At 43.8% G+C, this 22,377-nt stretch overlaps 2 protein-coding genes across 4 annotated transcripts in view; both read right to left on the bottom strand.

Annotated features, from left to right (window-relative positions):
• Positions 1 to 6,051, bottom strand: part of ZNF793 (zinc finger protein 793) — an 83,109-nt gene extending 77,058 nt beyond the window's left edge. The window contains exons 1-2 of one of the 2 annotated variants that reach the window (XM_023742251.1): positions 5,751 to 6,051; positions 5,289 to 5,346 (exon numbers count right to left, since the gene is read on the bottom strand). In XM_023742251.1, coding sequence (XP_023598019.1) covers positions 5,289 to 5,346; positions 5,751 to 5,998 — 306 coding nt within the window. In that variant the 5' untranslated portion in view covers positions 5,999 to 6,051. Of the gene's footprint in view, positions 1 to 5,288; positions 5,378 to 5,750 lie in introns of those variants that run through there. The other variant, XM_023742253.1, reaches the window with a different exon arrangement.
• Positions 6,052 to 13,412: 7,361 nt separating this feature from the next.
• LOC101341368 (zinc finger protein 664-like) overlaps positions 13,413 to 22,377 on the bottom strand; it is a 38,244-nt gene continuing 29,279 nt past the window's right edge. For both annotated transcript variants that reach the window (XM_023742276.1, XM_023742277.1), the window contains exons 3-5: positions 16,407 to 16,533; positions 15,201 to 15,293; positions 13,413 to 14,808 (exon numbers count right to left, since the gene is read on the bottom strand). In XM_023742276.1, coding sequence (XP_023598044.1) covers positions 13,739 to 14,808; positions 15,201 to 15,293; positions 16,407 to 16,533 — 1,290 coding nt within the window. In that variant the 3' untranslated portion in view covers positions 13,413 to 13,738. The remainder of the gene's footprint in view (positions 14,809 to 15,200; positions 15,294 to 16,406; positions 16,534 to 22,377) is intronic.

Here is a 22,377-nt window from a genome sequence, read left to right as displayed (position 1 = left end):
TTGGCCATGTGACTTGCTTTATCCAAAGGGACACCAGCAAACACAACACAAGCAGAGACTTAGAAGATGACTTACTTTTAACCAATGGGACATTAGCGATCATGATTCAAACAAAGGTTTGAAAGGCATTTGGGTTCAGGGCTGGCCCTCTCTTTCTGTGCAGGAATCCTGAGACCCCTGTGTAAATAACCTGAGCCTGCCTGCTGGAAGGGCCACAAGGAGAAGAAGAACCAACACATCCCAGACAAACGGCCTGTCAATCACCAGACTCGTGAAACCTTCCAGCTCCAGCTGACTACAGTCACGGGCGTAAGAAGCCCAGGTGAGCTGAGAGAACCACTCAGCTGTACCTAGCCGAACTACTGACCCATGGAATTCTGAGCTAATATATGATTTTGTTTCAAGCCACTGAGTTTTCTAAGCCACTAAATTGGTACACATAAGTGAAGTGCTGCCACAGCCAATACCTAAAGCTTGTGACACTGGCTTTGGGACGAGGACACAGGCAGAAAGCATCCAGGAAACTGTTAGCAAAGACTGGAAAAGTAAACTGTCAGGGGAGCCTGGAAAAGTGGTGAGGCACTGCTACGGTGGCTTGAAAACGGTGGCCCACGGCAGGGATTAGTGACTTCATGGCCAGCAAGAACTTGGAAAATAGAAAACATTCCTAATGAATTTCAGATCTGGCTAAGGAGATCACCAGAAAGCCTGTAAAAAGTTTCAGTTGGATGCTTCCAGCTACATATAATAATGTACAGAAAGAGAAATGCTAAAGAAGCAATTAAACAGTTCCCAGCAAAAGTGAGAGGAAATACAGATGAACGAGTACCTGCCAGAGTACAAGATAAAACAGTTTTACATCCCCTGCCGGCAAAAAAAAAAAAAAGTCTCAAAATAAGAAATGGATTCAGGGTAAAAAGACCCCTTAAGATCTCTGAAAGTGTTAAGATGGTGCCTAGTAGACTCTCTAAGCTAGACAAAAGTGTTTCTGAGATTCTTACGGCCATCTGGGGTCCTACAGCAGCCCAAAAGATGAGAGGCCTATCTGGAAAAGATTTGTGAGTGTAGCTTTTGTCTAATAGAGTGGACTATAATCTGATACATAGGAAACACAAAGTTTTTAAGGAAGTTGTATGACTGGACTAAAAAGGCTAGAGATGGTTCAAAGCTCATAAAAGCCTCCTTCCTATGTGCCTCCCATTCTTCCACTTTTTGAATGGGAGCGTCTATTGAAGCTTCCCTGTCCCTGCATATCACCACTGTCTGTTAGGTGGATGGTGGATGGTCTATGGGGGGGTGGGTACAAATAACTTGTCTTTTTAGTATACAAGTCTCTAACTCAAAAGGAGTCTCACTGAAGAAGCCTTAGCCACATCCAAACTGATGCACATAAGATACTGGACTTTGAGTCTAAGGATGAAACCTTTGGGGATCCTGGGAGGGGGTGAGTGTATCTTGTACATGGGAAGGCTATGAATCAAGGGCAGACTGGGGTAGTTACAGTAATGAACCCCAATGAATCATATCTCCCTGTATCTACACTCCTGTGCTATCCCCTTCCATAATGATGCTGGATTTGGCCACATGACTTGCTTTGTCCAAAGGGACACTAGAAACATGATCCAAGCAGAGACTTACAGGTATTTGTTTATCGGGGGCTGTCCCCTCTCTTGCTGTGTAGAGAAACCCAAGCCCAGATGGAGTTTCTGGAACAAACCCAGGCCCACATGGAAGAGAACCAAGAAGAACCCAGGCATCGCAGGCAACCAGCTTGATAACTGTCACACATGGATGGTCACCAAGCCCCAGCCAAGCCGCCAGCTGACTGCAACACCATGAGTGAGCCCCGGTGAAATGTGCACAGCGCTCACCTGAGCCCAGCCCCAAATGCTGACCTATTCAATTGTGTGCTAATAAGTGATTTTGTTTTCAGCCACTAAGTTTTGGGTGGTTTATTATGCAGCAAAGGGTAACTGATACACTGATAGGGAAATCGTGTTGTATGAAAAATATTTTGCAACTAACATCATCCTTGGCTTGCTGAGATTCCGATCTCAGAAACTGTTTAGACTTAAGAGAGTAACAGATCGAACCCTTCCATTTTTCACTCCCCCTTAGAGCACGGACTCATTAAACGGAAAAGAGAACAGATTCACTTGAACTACCTGAATAGTTAATTCTTCCTTTTCTTCAACTGAGTGCATGAAAAGTGAACTTACCTAAATTACGCGTATATACACGATGACTCCATTGGGGTGGCGATAAACACGTTTTTGAATGAATAATCAAACTGATGTCAGACAACACGACAAAACCTTTAAAGTCAGTACTGTTCTAAATACCTAAGACACTGTTGAGAGCCCCTGAAGGCTTCTGAACAGAAAAGTGATGTTACTGTAATGTTTGGGGGGAAACGAAAACTACAGACGCATGCAGCGGGCAGCAGGGGACCATGTCAGCATATGGAACCAGAGCAGGACACTGTGGGCATCCGCATGAGAGGAAAAGAAGGTCTGCCCTGGGAATGTAAAGACAGGGAGGAAGGAGGGCGTCTCAGAAAGGAAAAATACCCGGCAGGATCAAATGTTTCAGAACAGGCAGAGTTCAAAGTGCATGGGTGCCCGATGCTTCAAAACAGCCATTTCTATTCACTTTGTCACTTTCTTTTTTGTCGCATAAATATGAATCTTTAAAAGCGTTTCACGTACAATGTTGACATACAAGCATTATTTCCAACAGTTAAACAATAAACCAGCAGTTGTAGAGTCGATTCCGACTCATGCCCTCCTGTGCGTCAGAGTAGAACTGTGCTCCATATGGTTTTCAATGGCTGATTTGTCGGCAGTGGATCGCCAGGCCTTTTTTCCGAGGAGGTGCCTCTAGGCGGACTCAAATCTCCAACCTTTCGGTTAGCAGCTGAGCACATTAACCATTTGCACCACCAAGGAACAAGTTAAAATGTCCAAAAATTTGGAAATGGTGGATGCGTTCATTCCATGGACTATTCTGGAAATCAATTTCTGTGGGATAAATGGTGGCTGTTCCTTCATCTTTAAAAATATGGGTATGAGTCGATACATTGTCACTATCTTTAATAAACTATGATTTTATCATTAAGGCCTGTCAAAAATGTATTATGTAGACACATGTATGTATATATCAACTAATTTAATTAAATCAAACCCAATGATAGATGAACACCAGAATAAAATGGAAGACTCACAAGTGTGCAAGCTGTACTACACATCACTGATGACAGGCTATGAAGGTGTTCTGCACACAGCAGACACTCAGCAGGTTTGCTGAACGGCTCAGTGAAAAAATGCCAAGAAATAACAAGGTGTCTGACAGCCCATCTCATTTGTTACAAGCAAATACAAATTCCAATTTATCCTCTCAGGCAAAGGTCCTTGGCAGAGATACTTAATGTCGTACTATATTTGCTTAGATTCTTCTGTCTAATTCAGATGGCATGCACATCAGGAAATTCGACCCAAACCTGCTGAAATATGTAGTTAATTACATGTCTCAAATAACATACACCAAAACAACCAACAGAAACTCCTTTGTTACTTAGTTCCTTCAAATTCATTTACTTAAGGTTGTGGTTCCTTAATGTCTCAACCGTTGCACCTGTGCCGGGTATGCCTCTAGGCAGAGGGGTTTTATCCGAAACAACTCAGCCATCCAAATGCCTGTGCCCTTTGATCAATTTTTCCTGAGGAAAACACTTTTTGAAAAAAGCTATATTGAGGCAGATGTTAGTTATATACAGGATACAGCTCAGGGTTGACCTAAGGGTCTTCCTGAACGTGGGACAGGTGGAGCAGGAAAAATCAGCAGACACAAACGTCTGGCTTTTCCCTGGGAATCAGCACGTTTCCCTATTAACATGAACAGTGGTAAAGAAAGCGCACGCACAAAGGATCCAGCGTGACCTTGGGAAATGCTCTGAATTGGATTTCTTATGCGTTCTTGGTATTGACACTTTCAAATAAGGTATTTTACAAACGAGAAGCACAGAATTCTCCATGTTTTTCTGATAACATCCAGAACACATAATTCTCCATCACAGGTGACCAGGATTAAGAATACATCCAGACCTCCTTTTCTGTCCAAATTCTACTCTGATTGTTGATAGGACAATCAAGGCAAATCTGAAATTGCCAAATCAACCCATATCAAAAATGACAGACTGGCAACTGTGTAGGAGTTCAATAAATGTTCACTGCGTCCAGTTAAGCCAAATTCATCACAGACATCATTCTCATGGATTAGAAAGCTTTTCTTTAAGCCCCTATACATCGCCAATCACTATTTCCCATATATATCACTGATTTCCTATGTCAAACCCCTTCTCAGCATCCTTCAAAGACAAAGTCGACACTCTCCAACCTGGCATTCGGGATTCTGTTTGATGTGCCCCTACCCAGACTCAGAGGTGGAACCAAGTAGGTAATAAAAATTAGAGAGGCAAGCGACATGTGAGCTGATCAATGGTTTCAGCCTCAGTGGGGAAGAGACATAGAAAGTACAGTACTAGACCCTGCAGGCCATGTCTGAATGATGAAGACACTGTTCAGCTCAAATTGCCTGACACCAACAGACAGTGCAGAGTCAGGGTAGATTTAGTTCTGAGAAGCAGGCAATCCAGAGTTTTTGGTGAAATCTCCCAACTGCCAAATGCTGAAAATGCTCTCCAATGTAAAACCCAGGTCACTCCATATCAAACCGTTCCCTGTTCCACATGTGGACAACTAGTCTGTATCTCCACCTGTACATATTTAAAAGTCAGTCTTAAGTAAGCCCATTGATCATTACAATCCTCTCACACGGTGGTAAGGGGAGTGTGCCCAGTGGCCCAGCTTCTGTGACTAACGATGCCTCCTGCCCTCCTCCCACTGGCATTTCTTTCCCCAACTCGCCAACTTCCCAAACCCTTCAGGAGCAGCTCCCCAAGGGTCCTGCTCCTCTTGGACGCCCTCTCTCCAACCACGTCAGGCCACGTGGATCTCTGCTGCCCCTGCCGTTCACCCATGTCACGCAACAGTTGAGCAGGGACTTTCCCGGGGTTTTATTTTAACCGCTCCGTGGGCGTTGTTTACAACGAACTACCGCGTGGATGACGGCGGCAGGGATGGAGCAGAAAGGAATGCTGAAGGAGGGCTCCATGTACGTGGAGCCCCTCCTCCAGGACCTGCAAGGAGGTACCTGCAAGCCAGCTCCAAGGCAAGACAAGGGACAGAGCCACCCTGCTGACGGCCAAGATGGAATTACAGAAGTCTCACCTCTCTCCTGGCTCTCAGGAGCCCCGCGGCCATTTTCCTGGCCTCCGGAGTGCTCTCCCTGGAGAAAGGCGAAGTCTCATTAGACCGATCTGGGGCGTGAAGAAAAACGACAGAGTGCCTAGGTGGAAACCTCCTCCCCACAAGCTGAAGCAGGGTTTATCACAGAGCCCCACAACCGAGGGTCGAGGGGGTCACGAAATTCACCAGCGCAGCCCAATTCCCAACAAGAGCCCTGGAAAAAGGGCCCGGGGTGGCCGAGCACCAACAAGCTCAGCGCCAAGTTCTGGCCTTGAAGTGGAGCCTGCAGGGGTGAGGGAAAGGGGAAATGCCTGGAAATGCCTACAGGTGCGCGCCCGGGTTTAGAGGCAGCTCTGCCTCTCCCAGCCTGTGTCCCCTTGAGTCAAATGGGGACAAGCAGAGGGACGTGCTGACTGGACGAGGCCATGCCTATAGAGCACTCACAGTACACGGGTACACGCTGCCGATCCTGAGGCTGAAGCCCAGAGAACGAAGTGGTGCCGTTGCGGAAAAGACGCTGGCACACCCGGCTGCCAATCAGCCTTCCGGCTCGGAACGACCAAACGGAAGTGCTCCCGCTTAAGGGGCGGGACTAACGGAGGACGGAAGCGACCGCAAAGGACTCTGGGGAATGTAGTCTTTGACGTAGAGCAGCGAACGGAGCTTTGGCTAACGCACGGTAGCGTCGACATCTGCACCGTTTATGAGACCAAGATTAGGAGGCGTCAGTTCTCTTACCACAGGGTTCAGAAGCTTCTCTCCCGGGGTCCAGTGAGATCGGCGGATCGCGACAGCGTCGCGGGAGCCCCAGAAGATTTTGAAAAAAGGTGGCCTTCTTGGCGCTTTACTGGTGCGTGTCAGCGGCCGGTGAACAGACGGTGTGCGCTGACCTTCAGCGGCACGGAGGAGCGCGGCTACCGCACGCAGGTCCCGGCCCGGCGCGCCCTTCCCGCGCAGAAGCGATGGGCGGGATGCACGGCCTGAGGAAGCCGATGTGCGGGCGGCTCAGGGCTGGGCATGAGGGAGTGGGGCAAAGGAGTTAAACTAAGCCGGGACTCCCGGGTTGGGGGCGTCTCTGGCGGTAGGAGGGTACGCAAGGACTGACAGGGAACTCCAATAATGTTTTCCGGGAGAGCAGGATTGGTTTGGGCCAAATTACCTGAGTGGAAGTTAGGATCGTGTGTTCCTGGGATCTTGGAGGGTGGTGGAAGCTGGACCTGGGGCAAACAGCAAAAGGCCCCCTGGTGGTGGTGGTGAGACGCGACGCTTGATACAGAAATCCCCGGGTTTTTTATTGGAGGATGGGGGATAGGTGCTGCTGGGAGCAAATATCCCTGGTGGTGAGGATAAGGAGGTGGTGGAGGGGGAGGAGGCGTAATTCTGTTTTGTTCATCATGGATTTTTTGCATTGATTTTGATGTTTAAAGATATTGCATTAAAATGTTGTTTACCTTGATTACTATGTTTGTTGGCATCCCCTTAAATTTTGTCCCATGGTCCTGGCCCTGATGAAAGCCATCAATAGATCTGACCCTTTATTAGACAAAACCAAAAAATCCATTGCCATCCAGTTGATTCTGAGTCATAGCGGCCCCACAGGACAGACTAGAACTGCCCCATAGGATTTCCAAGGAGCTGCTGCTGGATTCGAACTGCCAACCTTTTGGTTAGCAAACGAGCTCTTAACCTCTTTGCCACCAGGGCTCCTTTATAAGACAGAGAGAACCTTCTAGGAGCTCTCCTTGCATTGTTGAAGTTTGAGTGATCTTATCTTTTTCTTTCCTGACTTCCTTAATAAAGTCCCACCCCTAGTCACCTCCAAGGTGTAAATATTCAAAGATTATTCTTAAACCCTCACACACCCCTCCAGAATCTCTTCCAACATCCCTGTGCCTGGAGAAGTTAAGAAATATGCCCAGTTCTTCTGTCCCTTGGGCATGGCAGCCTGATCTCCTCCACTTTGGGTGGTGGCCCCATTTCCCTGGCACACCTTAACGGCAGCCCCACACTCCAGAACCAAGTTGGCACAGATCTGACTCTTTGAAACCTTTGAGATCCAGGAGACCATGGCCCCACCCTTTGAAACTGAGAAGGCCCTGTTTCCTGTGCTCCTTCTAACAGTTCTGCCGATCTCCAAGCTGCTCCATGGATTGTCCTTTTCTTAAAGGACAACAGATGTAGCTCCTTTGGCCTGTTTCTTGCCTGTAGAATTCCCAGAGGCAGACAGCATTCTCCCTTCATTCTTTCTGTGTCCCCTTCAGTCTAAGCTGATGGGTTTTCTGCTGTGGTAGTTGGTTAGAACCATCAGTCACAGGCTTAATCTCTTTAACAAAAGATGGTGTAGCCACATCCTTGGTGAACATTCTAGGACACGTGTCCTTAGTTTGTACAACAGAATTTTCCAAATCTTTAAGTTCTGCTTTCATTTTGTATAGTTCATTTTTAAGTCTATCTCTCCTATTTTACTATAAGCAGCAAGGAGAAACCATGCAGCCCCTTTAAGATCTTGCTTAGAAATCTCCTCAGCCAGATATCCAAGTTCATCACTTACAAATTCTACCTTTCACCAAACATTTGAACATAATTCAGACAAGTTCTTTGCCACTGCATAAAAAGCATCGCCCTTCCTCCACTGTCCAATCACATGGTCATTATTTTCTTTTAAAGCCTCACCAGAAGCACATTTAATGTCCACATTTCTAGCCACATTCTGTTGCTGGTGCCATATGTATTCTCTGAGATGACAGAGACTTTCTCTATAGCTCTCCTCACCTCCTTCTGAGCCCTCACCAGAACTGCCTGTCGATTCTACCAACAGTCTCTTCAAGGCAATCTGGGCTCTTACTGTTAGGCACCTTAAAGCTCTTCCATTGTCTACCCATTACCCAATTCCAAAACCACTTTTATGTTTTAGATATCTGTTAGAGCAGCACCCCACTCTTCTGGTACGAAATTCTGTCTTAGTTATCTAGTGTTTCTCTAGCAGAAATACCACAAGTGGATGGCTTTAACAAACAAATTTATTTTCTCACAGTTTAGGAGGCTAGCAGCAGTCAAGAAATGAAATGACACACTGCATCGGGCAAATGTGCTACAAAAGACTTCTTTAAAATGTTAAAAAACAAAGATGTCACCTTGAAGACTAAGGTGCGCCTGACCCAAGCCATGGTATTTCCAGTCACTGCGTATGCATGTGAAAGCTGGACAATGAATAAGGAAGATTGAAGAATGGATGCCTTTGAATTATGGTGAATTGACTGTAATGACTTTGGTTTTTTTTTTTAATATGTTGTTGTTAGGTGCCATCGAGTTGGTTCTCACTCGTAGTGATTCTATGTACAACAGAACAAAACAGTGCCCGGTCCTGCACTATCGTCACAATCCTTGTTATGCTTGAGCCCATTGTTGCAGCCACTGTGTCAATCCATTTTGTTGGGGGTCTTCCTCTTTTTCGCTGACCCTCTAATTTACCAAGCATGATGTCCTTTTCCAGGGACTGATACCTCCTGATAACATTTCCAAAATATGTGAGACGCAGTCTCGCCACCCTTGCTTCTGGTCGTACTTCTTCCAAGACAGATTTGTTGATTCTTTTGGCAAGCCGAGGTATATTCAATATTCTTCGCCCACACCATAAATTCAAAGGCGTCAAATCTTCGGTCTTCCTTATTCATTGTCCTGCTTTTGCACCCATGAGGCAGCTGAAAACACCATGGCTTGGGTCAGGCACACCTTCGTCTTCAAGGTGACATCTTTGCTTTTTAACATTTTAAAGATGTCTTGTGCAGCAGATTTGTCCAATGCAATGCATCTTTTGATTTCTTGACTGCTGCTTCCATGAGTATTGATTATGGATCCAAGTAAAATGAAGTCCTTAACAACTTCAATATTTTCCCATTTATCATGAATCTGCTTATTGGTCCAGTTGTGAGGAGTTTTGTTTTCTTTATGTTGAGGTGTAATCCATACTGAAGGCTGTGGTCTTTGATCTTCATCAGTAAGTGCTTCAAGTCTTCTTCACTTTCAGCAAGCAAGGTTGTGTCATCTGCATATCGCAGGTTGTTAATGAGTCTTCCTCCAATCCTGATGCCCCATTCTTCTTCATATAGTCCAGCTTCTCGGTTATTTGCTCAGCATACAGATTAAGTATGGTGAAAGGATACAACCCTGACACACACCCTTCCTGACTTTAAACCACAAAGTATCTGCTTGTTCTGTTCAAACAGCTGCCTCTTGATCTATGTACAGGTTCCTCATGAGCACAATTAAGTGTTCTGGAATTCCCATTCTTTGCAATGTTATTCATAATTTGTTATGATTCACACAGTCGAATGCCTTTGCATAGTCAATAAAACACAGGTAAACATCTTTCTGGTATTCTCTGCTTTCAGCCAGGATTCATCTGACATCAGCAATGATATCCCTGGTTCCACGTCCTCTTCTGGATCTGGCTTAAATTTCTGGTAGTTCCCTGTTGATATACTGCTGCAGCTGCTTTTGAATGATCTTCAGCAAAATTTTACTTGTGTGTGGTATTAATGATATTGTTCGATAATTTCTGCATTCTGTTGGATCACCTTTCTTTGGAATGGGTACAAATATGGATCTCTTCCAGTTGGTTGACCAGGCAGCTGTCTTCCAAATTTCTTGGCACAGACAAGCGAGCACTTCCAGTGCTGCATCCGTTTCTTGAAACATCTCAATTGGTATTCCATCAATTCCTGGAGCCTTGTTTTTCGCCAATGTCTTCAGTGCAGCTTGGACCTCTTCCTTTAGTACCATCTGTTCCTGATCATATGCCACCTCCTGAAACGGTTGAACGTCGACCAATTCTTTTTGGTATAGTGACTCTTGTATTATTCCATCTTCTTTTGATGTTTCCTCCGTCATTTAATATTTTCCCCATAGAATCCTTCACTATTGCAACTTGAGGCTTCATTTTTTTCTTCAGTTCTTTCAGCTTGAGAAATGCCAAGTGTGTTCTTCCCCTTTGGTTTTCTATTTCCAGCTGTTCGCACATGACATTATATACTTTGTCTTCTCGAGCCACCCTTTGAAATCTTCTGTTCAGCTCTTTTACTTCATCATTTCTTCCTTTTGCTTTAGCTACGTGACATTCAAGAACAAATTTCAAAGTCTTTTCTGACATCCATTTTTGGTCTCTTTCTTTCCTGTCTTTTTAATGACCTCTTGCTTTCTTCATGTATAATGCCCTTGATGTCATTCCACAACTCGTGTGGTCTTGGGCATTAGTGCTCAATGCATCAAATCCATTCTTGAGGTGGTCTGTAAATTCAGGTGGGATATACTCAAGGTCGTACTTTGCTCTCATGGACCTGTTCTAATTTTCTTCAGTTTCAAGTTGAACCTGCATATGAGCAGTTGATGGTCTGTTCCGTAGTCGGCCCCTGGCCCTGTTCTGACTGATGATATTGAGCTTTCCCATCGTTTCTTTCCACAGATGTAGTCGATTCGATTCCTGTGTATTCCATCTGGCAAGGTCCATGTGTGTAGTCGCTGTTTATGTTGGTGAAAAAAAGTATTTGCAATGAAGAAGTCATTGGTCTTGCAGAATTCTATCATGCAATCTCCGGCATCAATTCTGTCATAAGGGCCATATTTTCCAACTATGGATCCTTCTTCTTTGTTTCCAGCTTCGCATTCCAATCATCAGTGCATCTTGATTGCATGTTTGATCAATTTCAGACTGCAGAAGTTGGTAAAAACCTTCAATTCCTTCATCTTTGGCCTTAGTGTTGGTGCGTAAATTTGAATAATAGTCATATTAACTTTTCTTCCTTGTAGGCATATGGATATTATCCTATCACTAGATAGATATCCTATCGTAGTACTTCAGGATAGATCTTGCGATGTTCTTTTTTGATGATGAATGCAACGCCATTCCTCTTGAAGTTGTCATTCCCGGCATAGTAGACCATATGATTGCCTGATTCAAAATGGCCAATACCAGTCCATTTCAGCTCAGTAATGCCTAGGATATCAATGTTTATGTGTTACATTTCATTTTTGACAATTTTTGATTTTCTTAGATTCATACTTTGTACTTTCCATGTTCCAATTATTAATGGTGAGGTGGGGCGAAGATGGCAGAGTAGCCGATTATTGATGGATGTTTGCAGCTGTTTCTTCTCATTTTGAGTCGTGACACATCAGCAAATGAAGGCCCCAAAAGCTTGACTCCATCCAGGTCATTAAGATCAACTCTACTTTGAGGAGGCAGCTCTTCCCCAGTCGTCTTTTGAGTGCCTTCCAACCTGAGGGGCTCATTTTCCAGTACTATGTCAGACCGTGTTTGGCTGCTATTCATAAGGTTTTCACTGGCTAATTCCTTCCAGAAATAGACTGCCGGGTCCTTCTTCTTAGTCTTAGTGTGGAAGCTCTGCTGAAATCTGGACACCATGGGTGACTCTGCTGGTATTTGAAATATTGGTGGTATAGCTTCCAGCATCACAGCATCACACAAGCCACCACAGTATGACAAACTGACAGATGTGTTGGTGGAATGGCATGTTACTGACCCATAAAAGAAATACATGAAAAGGGCAGGGAGACATGCTCCATCGTGGATGAAACTTGAAAACATTATGCTAAGCCAAAGAAGCCAGACGCAAAAGGCAACGTATTATGTAATTCCATTTATATGAAATGTCCAGAATAGGCAAATCCACAGAAACAGAGAACAGATTACCAGAGGCTTGGGAGAGGGGAGAATGGAGAGGGACTGCTTAATGGGTGCAAGATTTCTTTTGGGGGTGATGAAAATATTTTAGAATTAGATAGTGGTGATCGTTGCACAATATTGTGTATTTATTAAACGCAACTGAATTGTACAGTTTCAAGTGGCTAAAATAGTAAATTTTTTGTGTGTATTTTACCTCATTAATTAAAAAAAAAATTTTTTAAAGGAAAGGGTCATTTGAAAGATTTTAAATAAGTCCTTATGCTTTGGAGATGTACACTAGACTATTTAATGGTGAAATATTAGTGTATGATTTGCTCTAAAATACTTCATGATTGGGTTTGTGAGGGAGGAGTGTGGAATCAATAAAACAAGATTTGCCATTAGTTGATTATTGATGAAGCTTGATGATGGGGACATAAGAGTTTGTTATACTATCGTACTTCTGTATTTGTAAATTTTCCATGTACATAAAAAAATTCCAAGGTACAAAATCATACTGTTAGATGCCACAATTGTTTTTGGTATGCTGATACATAGTAAACATTAATCAAGCATTTTAGGACTTTAATAGGCCCAGTTTTTAAAAAGTTTTAGAATATCCATCGATTCTACTCCTAGGTATATATCGAAGAGAAATGATGGCATATATCCACACAAAGACTTGCACACAAATGTTCATAGCAGCTTTACTCATAACAAACAAAAACCGTTAACAACCCAAATATAAACATCCATCAACAGGTGAATGGACAAACTGGATCATCCATATAATGAAATAATACGCAGTAATAAAATGAACAAACTTCTGATTCATGCAACATGGATGATCCTCACAGACATGTACTGAGTGAATGAAGCCTTACATGAAAGAGTATTTCTACTTGCAATATATTTGAGAATGCACAAAAACTAAACTATGGTTTTAGAAGTCAGGATAGTGATTCCCCTTGTGGGGTGTCATGGATTGAATTGTGTCCCCCCAAAATATGTGTCAACTTGGTTAGGCCATGATTCCCAGTATTCTGTGGTTGTCCTCCTTTTGTGATTTTCCTATGTGTTATAAATCATAATCTGTGGTTAAAGAGGATTAGGGTGGGATGTAACACCCTTACTTAGGTCACATCCCTGATCCAATGTAAAGGGAGTTTTCCTGGGGTGTGGCCTGCACCACCTTTTACCTTACAAGAGATAAAAGGAAAGGAAGTGAGCAGAGCGTGGGACCTCATACCTCCAAGAAGGCAGTGCTGGGAGCGTCCTTTGGACCCAGGGTGCCTGCTCAGAGAAGCTTCTAGTCCAGGGGAAGATTGATGACAAGGACCTACCTCCAGAGCCGACAGAGAAAGCCTTCCCCTGGAGCTGACCCCCTGAATTTGGACTTCTAGCCTACTAGACTGGGAGAGAATAAATTTCTCTTTGTTGAAGCTATCCACTTGTGGTATTTCTGTTATAGCAGCACGAGATGACTAAGACTTGGAGTAATGAGCAGAGGAGACATGCGGGGGTCTTTTGGGAAGGCTGGAAATTATCTGTCCTTCCAAGTGCCAGTTACACAGATGTGTTCACCTTGTGAAAACCTATCGACCTGCATGCTCATATGATCTATGTTCTTTTCTGCATAAACACTAACAAATGCCATGTACCATTAGGCCATATACTTGCTGTGTAACTTAGCACCCATCTGGTATTCTCCCTGGCTCTGGGAGGCCCCTGTATATGCATAGCCCAATCCCTAAAGCTTCTCCTTACTGTGCAACCTCTGATGTGTCTGCAGGTGAACTCTCTGACTGAACCCTTTCCCACACACAGCACAGGTATAGGGTTTCTCCCCTGTGTGCACCCTCTCGTGCCTCTTGAGGGATGAGCGATGCCTGAAGTCCCTCCCACAAGCCCCACACCTGTAGGGCCGCTCACCTGTGTGGACCCTCTGGTGGATGCCCAGGTCCTTCCTCCAGCTGAAGCACTTCCCACAGGCCTCACACCGGAATGGCCTCTCGCCACTGTGGACACGCTGGTGCAGGTAGAGGTTGGCTCTATGGCCGAAGCCTCGGCCGCACGTGTCACACACGTAGGCATTGCTCCCTGCATGGTCCTGCTGGTGTCGTGCTAGTGCAGAGCGTGAGGTGAAGCCCTGGTCACAGGCCTTACGGGCATGAGGCTTTCTTCCTGTGTGGACACTCTGGTGGATCTGTAGGGCTGCCTTACGGCTGAAATCCTTGCCACAGTCACAGCACCTGAAGGGCTTCTCGCCTGTGTGGATGCGCTGGTGGATAGAGAGGTTGGAGCTACGGCTGAAGTCCTTTCCACACGTGCCACATCTGAAGGGCTTCTCACCTGTGTGCACTCGCCGGTGGATAGAGAGGTTGGAGCTACGGCTGAAGTCCTTTCCACACGTACCACATCTGAAGGGCTTCTCGCCTGTGTGCACTCGCTGGTGGATAGACAGGTTGGAGCTACAGCTGAAGTCCTTTCCACATTCCTCACACGTGTGAGGCTTCTTTCCCACGTGGCCCTTCTTGTGCCTTCCCAGAGCAGACACTGAGGTGAAGACCCTGGAACACTTCACACATTGGTAGGGCTTCTCTCCTGGGAGAAGCACTGGAAGGTTAAGGTCTGTTGTCCTCTCACTGAAGGCTTTTCCACACCTGTTGTATGGAGAGGGTTTCTCTCCTGTGTGGGTTTGCTGATGAATTAGAAGGTTTCTGTGTTGACAGAAGTCCTGGCCACAATGGGGACAGCTATAGGGTTTTTCTCCTGGAGATACCTGCCAAGGGAGAGTCCCATCCTTCTCATCCCTGACTCCTGGAATAAAGAAAATTAGACGATGAGAGTGAGCAGGGGTTTTGTCAGAGGCTGCATGGCACATCTGGACATACTCTCAGGTAGTACTGTAAGGCAAAGAAGCTTCACTGAGTGGAAGAGTGTTGAGCTGCTGGTCTCTGTCCTACTATCTTTTTGGTTTTTGCTTCAAAGGTAAGGGGTTAATATTGTCAAAGTATAATTTTCAAAAACTTAAAAACATTCATTTTTATACAAATATGAAATGAACACTTGTCAAAGACTTTAATGAGGAACCAACAGAATATTTTTGGAAATATTATCAGCATACGAAGTCAAATAATATGTTGTTACCCAACCCCTCATGGATTCATGGGGTTGTTGATGGCATTTACTCCTAGTTAACTGGTACTCACCTGAACAGGAGCTTCTTGGCATTTCTTCTTCCATCCACACATCATCTAGTCGTTCAAAGTGAAAAATCATTTCTGGCTTGGACAGCAGATGCCCTGCTTGAGGGAAAAGAGATGTGGATCGGGCACTGTGCTGTGGACAAGGACTCTCCTACAACTCAAATCTTGCTGTTTGTGAAGGTCCCCTGAAGACTGAGAAAGGTGAACTTCCAGGGAACTTCAGTGATGAGGCCCATTTCCAATATAAACCAAAACCAAACCCACTGCCATCAAGTTGATTCCAACTCATAATGACCCTACAGGACAGAGCAGAACTGCCCCATAGGGTTTCCAAGGAGCGGCTGGTGGATTTGAACTGCTGCCTTCTGGGTTAGCAGGCGAGCTCTTAACCACTACGCCACCAGAGCTCTTTTCCAATATAAAATATAGTAATTCTCAATGGGTTGAAGAGGTAGTAACAATTCTTTGCCTTCAAGCAAATGCTGAATAAAGTATGGCCTGAAGACTTGTCAAAAATGCAGACTCCACCCCAAATCCACTGATTCAGTGGATAAAACCCAAGAGCTTGCATTTTCTGGATAACTTTTTATTTCACAGAAAAGTGGCAAGAATAATACAAAGAACTCCCATAGACCTCTTAATCCATATACACCGATTACAAACATTTTGCCCCATTTGGTTTACTATTTGCTCTACCAGCACATGGGTGCATGCACATGCACACACACCCACATTCTTTTCTAAACCATTTGGGAGAAAGTTGCAAACCCCATGGCTGTCTATGCCTAAATTCTTCACTATGTTATTTCCTAAGAACAGCTACGGTATATTATAACCACAGAATAGTTATTAAAATCAGAGAATTTAATGTTGATACAGTGTTATTATCTAATCCACAGGTAATTTTCAAATAATGCCGATTGTCCAAGTTATATCCTTTATAACCACTTTTTCCTAGATATTTTTATCCATGATAAAACACTGCCTTTAGCTGTCATGTCTCTTTAGTCTTCTTTAATTTGGACAAGAACTGGCTTTTCTAACCAGTGGCTCAAGTATTCCTATGCATTCTCAAGTCTGATACCCACTGCCATAAGGGATCTAGAATGTGTGGACCCCCAAACCCAAGTTGAGTTAAATCCTCAAGATTTATTCCACGTATTTGAACCACTGAGAGAGCAGACAGATGCAGGGAAACACCGTCCTCACCCAAGGAGACGAGGTTCTCAAAGTTCTCCAACATCACTTCTCTGTGCAGGTGCCTTTGAGAGGAATCCAGGCATTCCCACTCCTCCTGGGTAAAGTCCACAGCCACATCCTTAAATGTCACCAGCTTCTAAAACATCAAACAGTCATCCTCAGCCATATCTATCCCCACAGAGGATTGCAGCTCACAGCACAAGTAAATTTGGACATGTATACATGGTCCTGAAGTTTCCAAGTTCCCAAGTTAGGCTAATTTAGGCACACACCTATACACCTGCTTGTGCTACATTACGTAGAAAATGGAAAAGATATAGGGGCATATTTTTACTCTACAGAACTTAAAGTTTCTTTGGAGAGAAGACTCAAAATTCAACCGCAGTACACCAGAAATCCCCCACATGTCTGTCAGTTTGTCATACTGTGGGGGCTTGAGTGTTGTGATGCTGGAAGCTATGCCACTGGTATTCAGATACCAGCAAGGTCACCCGTGGTGGTCAGGTTTCAGCTGAGCTTCCAGACTAAGACAGACTAGGAAGAAGGACCTGGCAGTCTACTTCTGAAAAGAATTAGCCAGTGAAAACCTTATGAATAGCAGCAGAACATTGTCTGATATAGTGATGGAAGATGAGCCCCCCAGGTTGGGAGGCACTCAAGACGACTAGGGAAGAGCTGCCTTCTCAAAGTAGAGTCGACCTTAATGACGTGGATGGAGTCAAGCTTTTGGGACCTTCATTTGCTAATGTGGCCTGACTCAAAATGAGAAGAAACAGTTGCAAATATCCATTAATAATCGGAACCTGGAATGTATGAAGTATGAATCTAGGAAAATTGGAAATTGTCAAAAATAAAATGGAAGGCATAAACATTGATATCCTAGGCACTGGTGAGCTGAAATGGACTGATACTGGCCATTGTGAATCAGACAATCATATGGTCTACTATGCCGGGAATGACAGCTTGAAGAGGAATGACATTGCATTCATCGTCAAAAAGAACACTTCAAGATCTATCCTGAAGTACAACGCTGTCAGTGAGAGGATAATATCCACAGGCCTACAAGGAAGACCAGTTAATACAACTATTATTCAAATTTATGCACCAACCACTAAGGCCAAAGATGGAGAAATTGAAGGTTTTTACCAACTTCTGCAGTCTGAAATTGATCAAACATGCAATCACGATGCACTGATAATTATGGTGATTGGAATGTGAAAGTTGAAAACAAAGAAGAAGGATCCATAGTTGGAAAATATGGCCTTTATGACAGAATTGATGCTGGAGATTGCATGATAGAATTCTGCAAGACCAATGACTTCTTCATTGCAAATACTTTTTTTCCACTAACATAAACAGCGACTACACACACGGACCTCACCAGATAGAATACACAGGAATCAAATCGACTACATCTGTGGAAAGAGACGATGGGAAAGCTCAATATCATCAGTCAGAACAGGGCCAGGGGCCGACTGCGGAACAGACCATCAATTGCTCATAGGCAAGTTCAAGTTGAAACCAAAAAAAATTAGAACAAGTCCACGAGAGCCAAAGTACAACCTTGAGTATATCCCAGCTGGATTTACAGACCATTTCAAGAATAGATTTGACACGCTGAACACTAATAGCCAAAGACCAGATGACTTGTGGAATGATATCAAGGCCATCATACATGAAGAAAGCAGGAGGTCATTAAAAAGACAGCAAAGAAACAAAAGACCAAAATGGATGTCAGAAGAGATGCTGAAATTTGTTCTTGAATGTCACATAGCTAAAGCAAAAGGAAGAAACGATGAAGTAAAAGAGCCGAACAGAAGATTTCAAAGGGTGGCTCGAGAAGACAAAGTAAAGTATTATAATGTCATGTACAAGACCTGGAGATAGAAAACCAAAAGGGAAGAACATGCTAGGCATTTCACAAGCTGAAAGAACTGAAGAAAGCCTAGAGTTGCAATACTGAAGGATTCTATGGAGAAAACATTAAACGATGCAGAAAGCATCAAAAGAAGATGGAAGGAATACACAGTCATTATACCAAAAAGAATTTGTCGAAGTTCAACCATTTCAAGAGGTAGCATATGATCAGGAACTGATGGTACTGAAGGAAGAGGTCCAAGTCCCACTGAAGGCATTGGTGAAAAACAAGGCTCCAGGAATTGACCGAATATCAGTTGAAACTTTTCAACAAACGGATGCAGCGCTAGAAGTGCTCATTCATCTACGTCAAGAAATTCGGAAGACAGCTACCTGGCTAACTGACTGGAAGAGATTCATATTTATGTCTATTCCCAAGAAAGGTGATCCAACTGAATGCGGAAATTATTGAACAATATCATTAATATCACACAGAAGTAAAATTTTGTTGAAGATCATTCAAAAGAGGCTGTAGCAGTATATTGACAGGGAACTGCCAGAAATTCAGGCCGGATTCAGAAGAGGGCGTGCAACCAGGGATATCATTGCTGATGTCAGCTGGATCCTGGCTCAAACCAGAGAATACCTGAAGGATGTTTACTTGTGTTTTATTGACTATGCAAAGGCATTCGACTGTGTGGATCATAACAAATTATGGATAATATAGCAAAGAATGGGAACTCCAGAACACTTGTGTTCATGTGGAACCTGTATATAGACAAAGAGGCAGTCATTCGAACAGAACAAGGGGATAGTGTGTGGTTTAAAATCAGGAAAGGTGTGCATTAGGGTTGTATCCTTTCACCATACTTAATCTGTATGCTGAGCAAATAACCCAAGAAACTAGACTATATGAAGAAGAATGGGGCATCAGGATTGGAAGAAGACTCATTAACAACCTGCGATATGCAGATGACACAACCTTCCTCGCTGAAAGTGAAGAGGACTTGAAGCACTTACTGATGAAGATCAAAGACCACAACCTTCCGTATGGATTACACCTCAACATAAAGAAAACAAAAATATTCACAACTGGACCAATAAGCAGAATCATGATAAATGGGAAAATATTGAAGTTGTCAAGGATTTCATTTTCCTTGGATCCACAATCATTGCCCATGGAAGCAGCAGTCAAGAAATGAAATGACATTGCATTGGGCAAATCTGCTGCAAAAGACCTCTTCAAAGTGTTGAAAAGCAAAGATGTCACTTTGAGGACTAAGGTACACCTGACCCAAGCCATGGTAATTTCAATTGCCTCATATGCATGGGAAAGCTGGAGAATGAATGTAAAGACTGAAGAATAACTGATGCCTTTCAGTTGTGGTGTTGGCAAAGAATATTGAATACATGATGGACTGCCAGAAGAATGAACAAATCTGTCTTGGAAGAAGTACAGCCAGAATGCTCCTTAGAAGCAAGGATGACAAGACTTCGTCTCACATACTTTGGACAGGTTATCAGAAGGGACTGTTCCCTGGAGAAGAACATTATGCTTGGTAAAGTAGAGGGTCAGTGAAAAAGAGGAAGACCCTCAATGAGACGGATTGACACAGTGGCTGCAACAGTGGGCTCAAGCATAACAATGATTGTGAGCATGGTACAGGACCGGGCAGTGTTTCGTTCTGTAGTACACAGGGTTGCTATGAGTCGGAACCAACTCAACGGCACCTAAGAATAACACCAGAAATGAACGGTACTTGGGAATGGGGTTGCCAGCTGCTAAATTCCAGGGGTGCTGTTCATACCACAGTCTATGAATCAGGAAAGTAGACTTGAGATTCACTCAGGGAAGGGTTCAGAGAAGGGGGAGTCCAGGGTGTGCTGAGGTCATGAGGGCAGGTGTCTTGGAGAAAGCCAGGCACCAGCCCAGTGTGATGGTTAAGAATGGAGAGAGGGGAGGTGGAGAACTCCTGCTGGCAAGAAAAGTGAATGGACAGCTGAATGGGGAAGGAAAAAGTCCTCCACAACAGTAAAGTCTCCTTGATTGATAAAAAATGCAATCTAGAAAAATTTCCTTTACAACTGAGTGATAATATTTATTATAGATTCTTAGTTATCTAATGTTGCTATAACAGAAATACCACAAGAGGATGGCTTTAACAGAAATTTATTCTCTCACAGTCTAGGAGGCTAGAAGTCCAAATTTAGGGTGCAGCTCCAGGGGAAGGCTTTCTCTCTCTCATTTCTGGGGGAAGGTCCTTGTCATCAATCTTTCCCTGGTCCCTGGTCTAGGAGCTTCTCAGCTCAGGGACCCTGGGTCCAAAGGACACACTCCACTCCTGGCACTTCTTTCTTATTGGCAGGAGGTCTGTCTCTTCTCTGCTCAATTCTCTCTTTTATATCTCAAAAGAGATTGACCCAAGATACAACCTAATCCTGTAGATTGAGTCTTGCCTCATTAACAAAACTGTCTCCAATCCTGCCTTATTATAGAGGGTAGGATTTACAACACATAGGAAAATCACATCAGATCACAAATTGGTGGACAGCCACACAATACTGGGAGTCATGGCCTAGCCAAGTTGACACACATTTTTAGGGGACACAATTTAATCCACAGCAGACCCCAACTCTCCACTCACGCATCCACAATAGAAAGGATATATGAATTGTGGTATAATCCCATAAGCGGTGAGTATTCAGCAGCAGTTCTCAAAGAGTGGTCCAGGGATCCCTGAGGTTCTCCTGAGAGCCTGTCAGGTGAGCTCTGTGAGGTCAATACTTATTTGCAAAATAATCTTAAGACGTTATTGGGCATTTTTACTTTCACTGTCTTATGTGTGTACAGAGGAGTTTTCCATGATGTGTGATCTCATAACAGAGAAAATGTGGAAGCAGATGAGACACCACCCGTCTTCCATTAAGCTAGACGTTAAAGAGATTAGCAGAAGTGTAAAACGACACCATTCTTCTCTTTAATTTTCTTTTTTGCTTTAGAAAATATAATAAATTTTTCATGAAATGTCATGTTAACATGCAATGGATTTATTGTTAATGGATTAATAAATATTTTTAAATTTTCTTAGCTTCAGTTTCTATTGGTATATGGATGACTCATATGTGAGTCATACATGAGTCATCCATATTGGAAGAAGTACCTACAACCAGAATGCTCCTTAGAAGGATGGTGAGACTGCGTCTTACATACTTTGGACATGTTGTCAGGAGGGATCAGTCCCTGGAGAAGGACATCATGCTTGGTAAAGTACAGGGTCAGCAAAAAAAAGGAAGACCCTCAACGAGATGGATTGACACAGTGGCTGCAACAATGGGCTCAAGCATAACAATGATTGTGAGCATGGCACAGGACCGGGCAGTGTTTCGTTCTGTGGTGCATAGGGTCGCTATGAGTCGGAACTGACTTGACAGCACCTAGCAACAACAATACATAACAAAAGCTCTTTGGGGTCCTCAATAATTTTTAAGAGTGTAAAGGGGTCCGGAGACCAAAAGTTTTAGAATTACTGCTATACATAAATGAAAATGACCAAACTATAGCTACATGCAACAACACGGATGAATCTCAAACATAATATAGAAAAAGAAAAACACAAAACAGTATACTGTATGATTCCATTATATAAAGTTCAAAACCAGGCAAAGCTAATCTACAATGCCAGAAGTCACGATAGTGCTTACCACTGTGGGGAAAGAGCCTCCTGGGTTGTTGGGAGCAGAAGGAGGGAGGGGAAGGCTTGAGACAACTGTGAAGGAGAATCAGGGATGGATGCAGGGGTCAGAAAACAGGTGTTAGACCCCAGCAGCCTGATTTCTGATCATTCTTTGGCATAAATGTTAAGCCTGCCAAATGTAGAATGTGGACAGGAGGGTTTACACTGGGCTGTCAACTCATAAGGTGAAGATGATGGTAAAAGGTGACCTCAGGGGTTAGTTTCAGTTTAAGATCTCAAGACTATCTCAGGGCAATAGTCTTGGGGAATCCTCCAGTCTCAACCAATCCAGTAGGTCTATTTATTTATTTTTAGGACTTTGAGGTTCTGTTCCACATTTTTCTCCCATTGTATCAGGGTTCATCTGTTGTAGCCCTGATTAGGATGGT

This window comes from Trichechus manatus, unplaced genomic scaffold (assembly GCF_000243295.1).
Source record: "Trichechus manatus latirostris isolate Lorelei unplaced genomic scaffold, TriManLat1.0 scaffold00207, whole genome shotgun sequence".
Lineage (NCBI taxonomy): Eukaryota > Metazoa > Chordata > Mammalia > Sirenia > Trichechidae > Trichechus > Trichechus manatus.
This window is presented reverse-complemented; position numbering and strand designations above follow the sequence as displayed.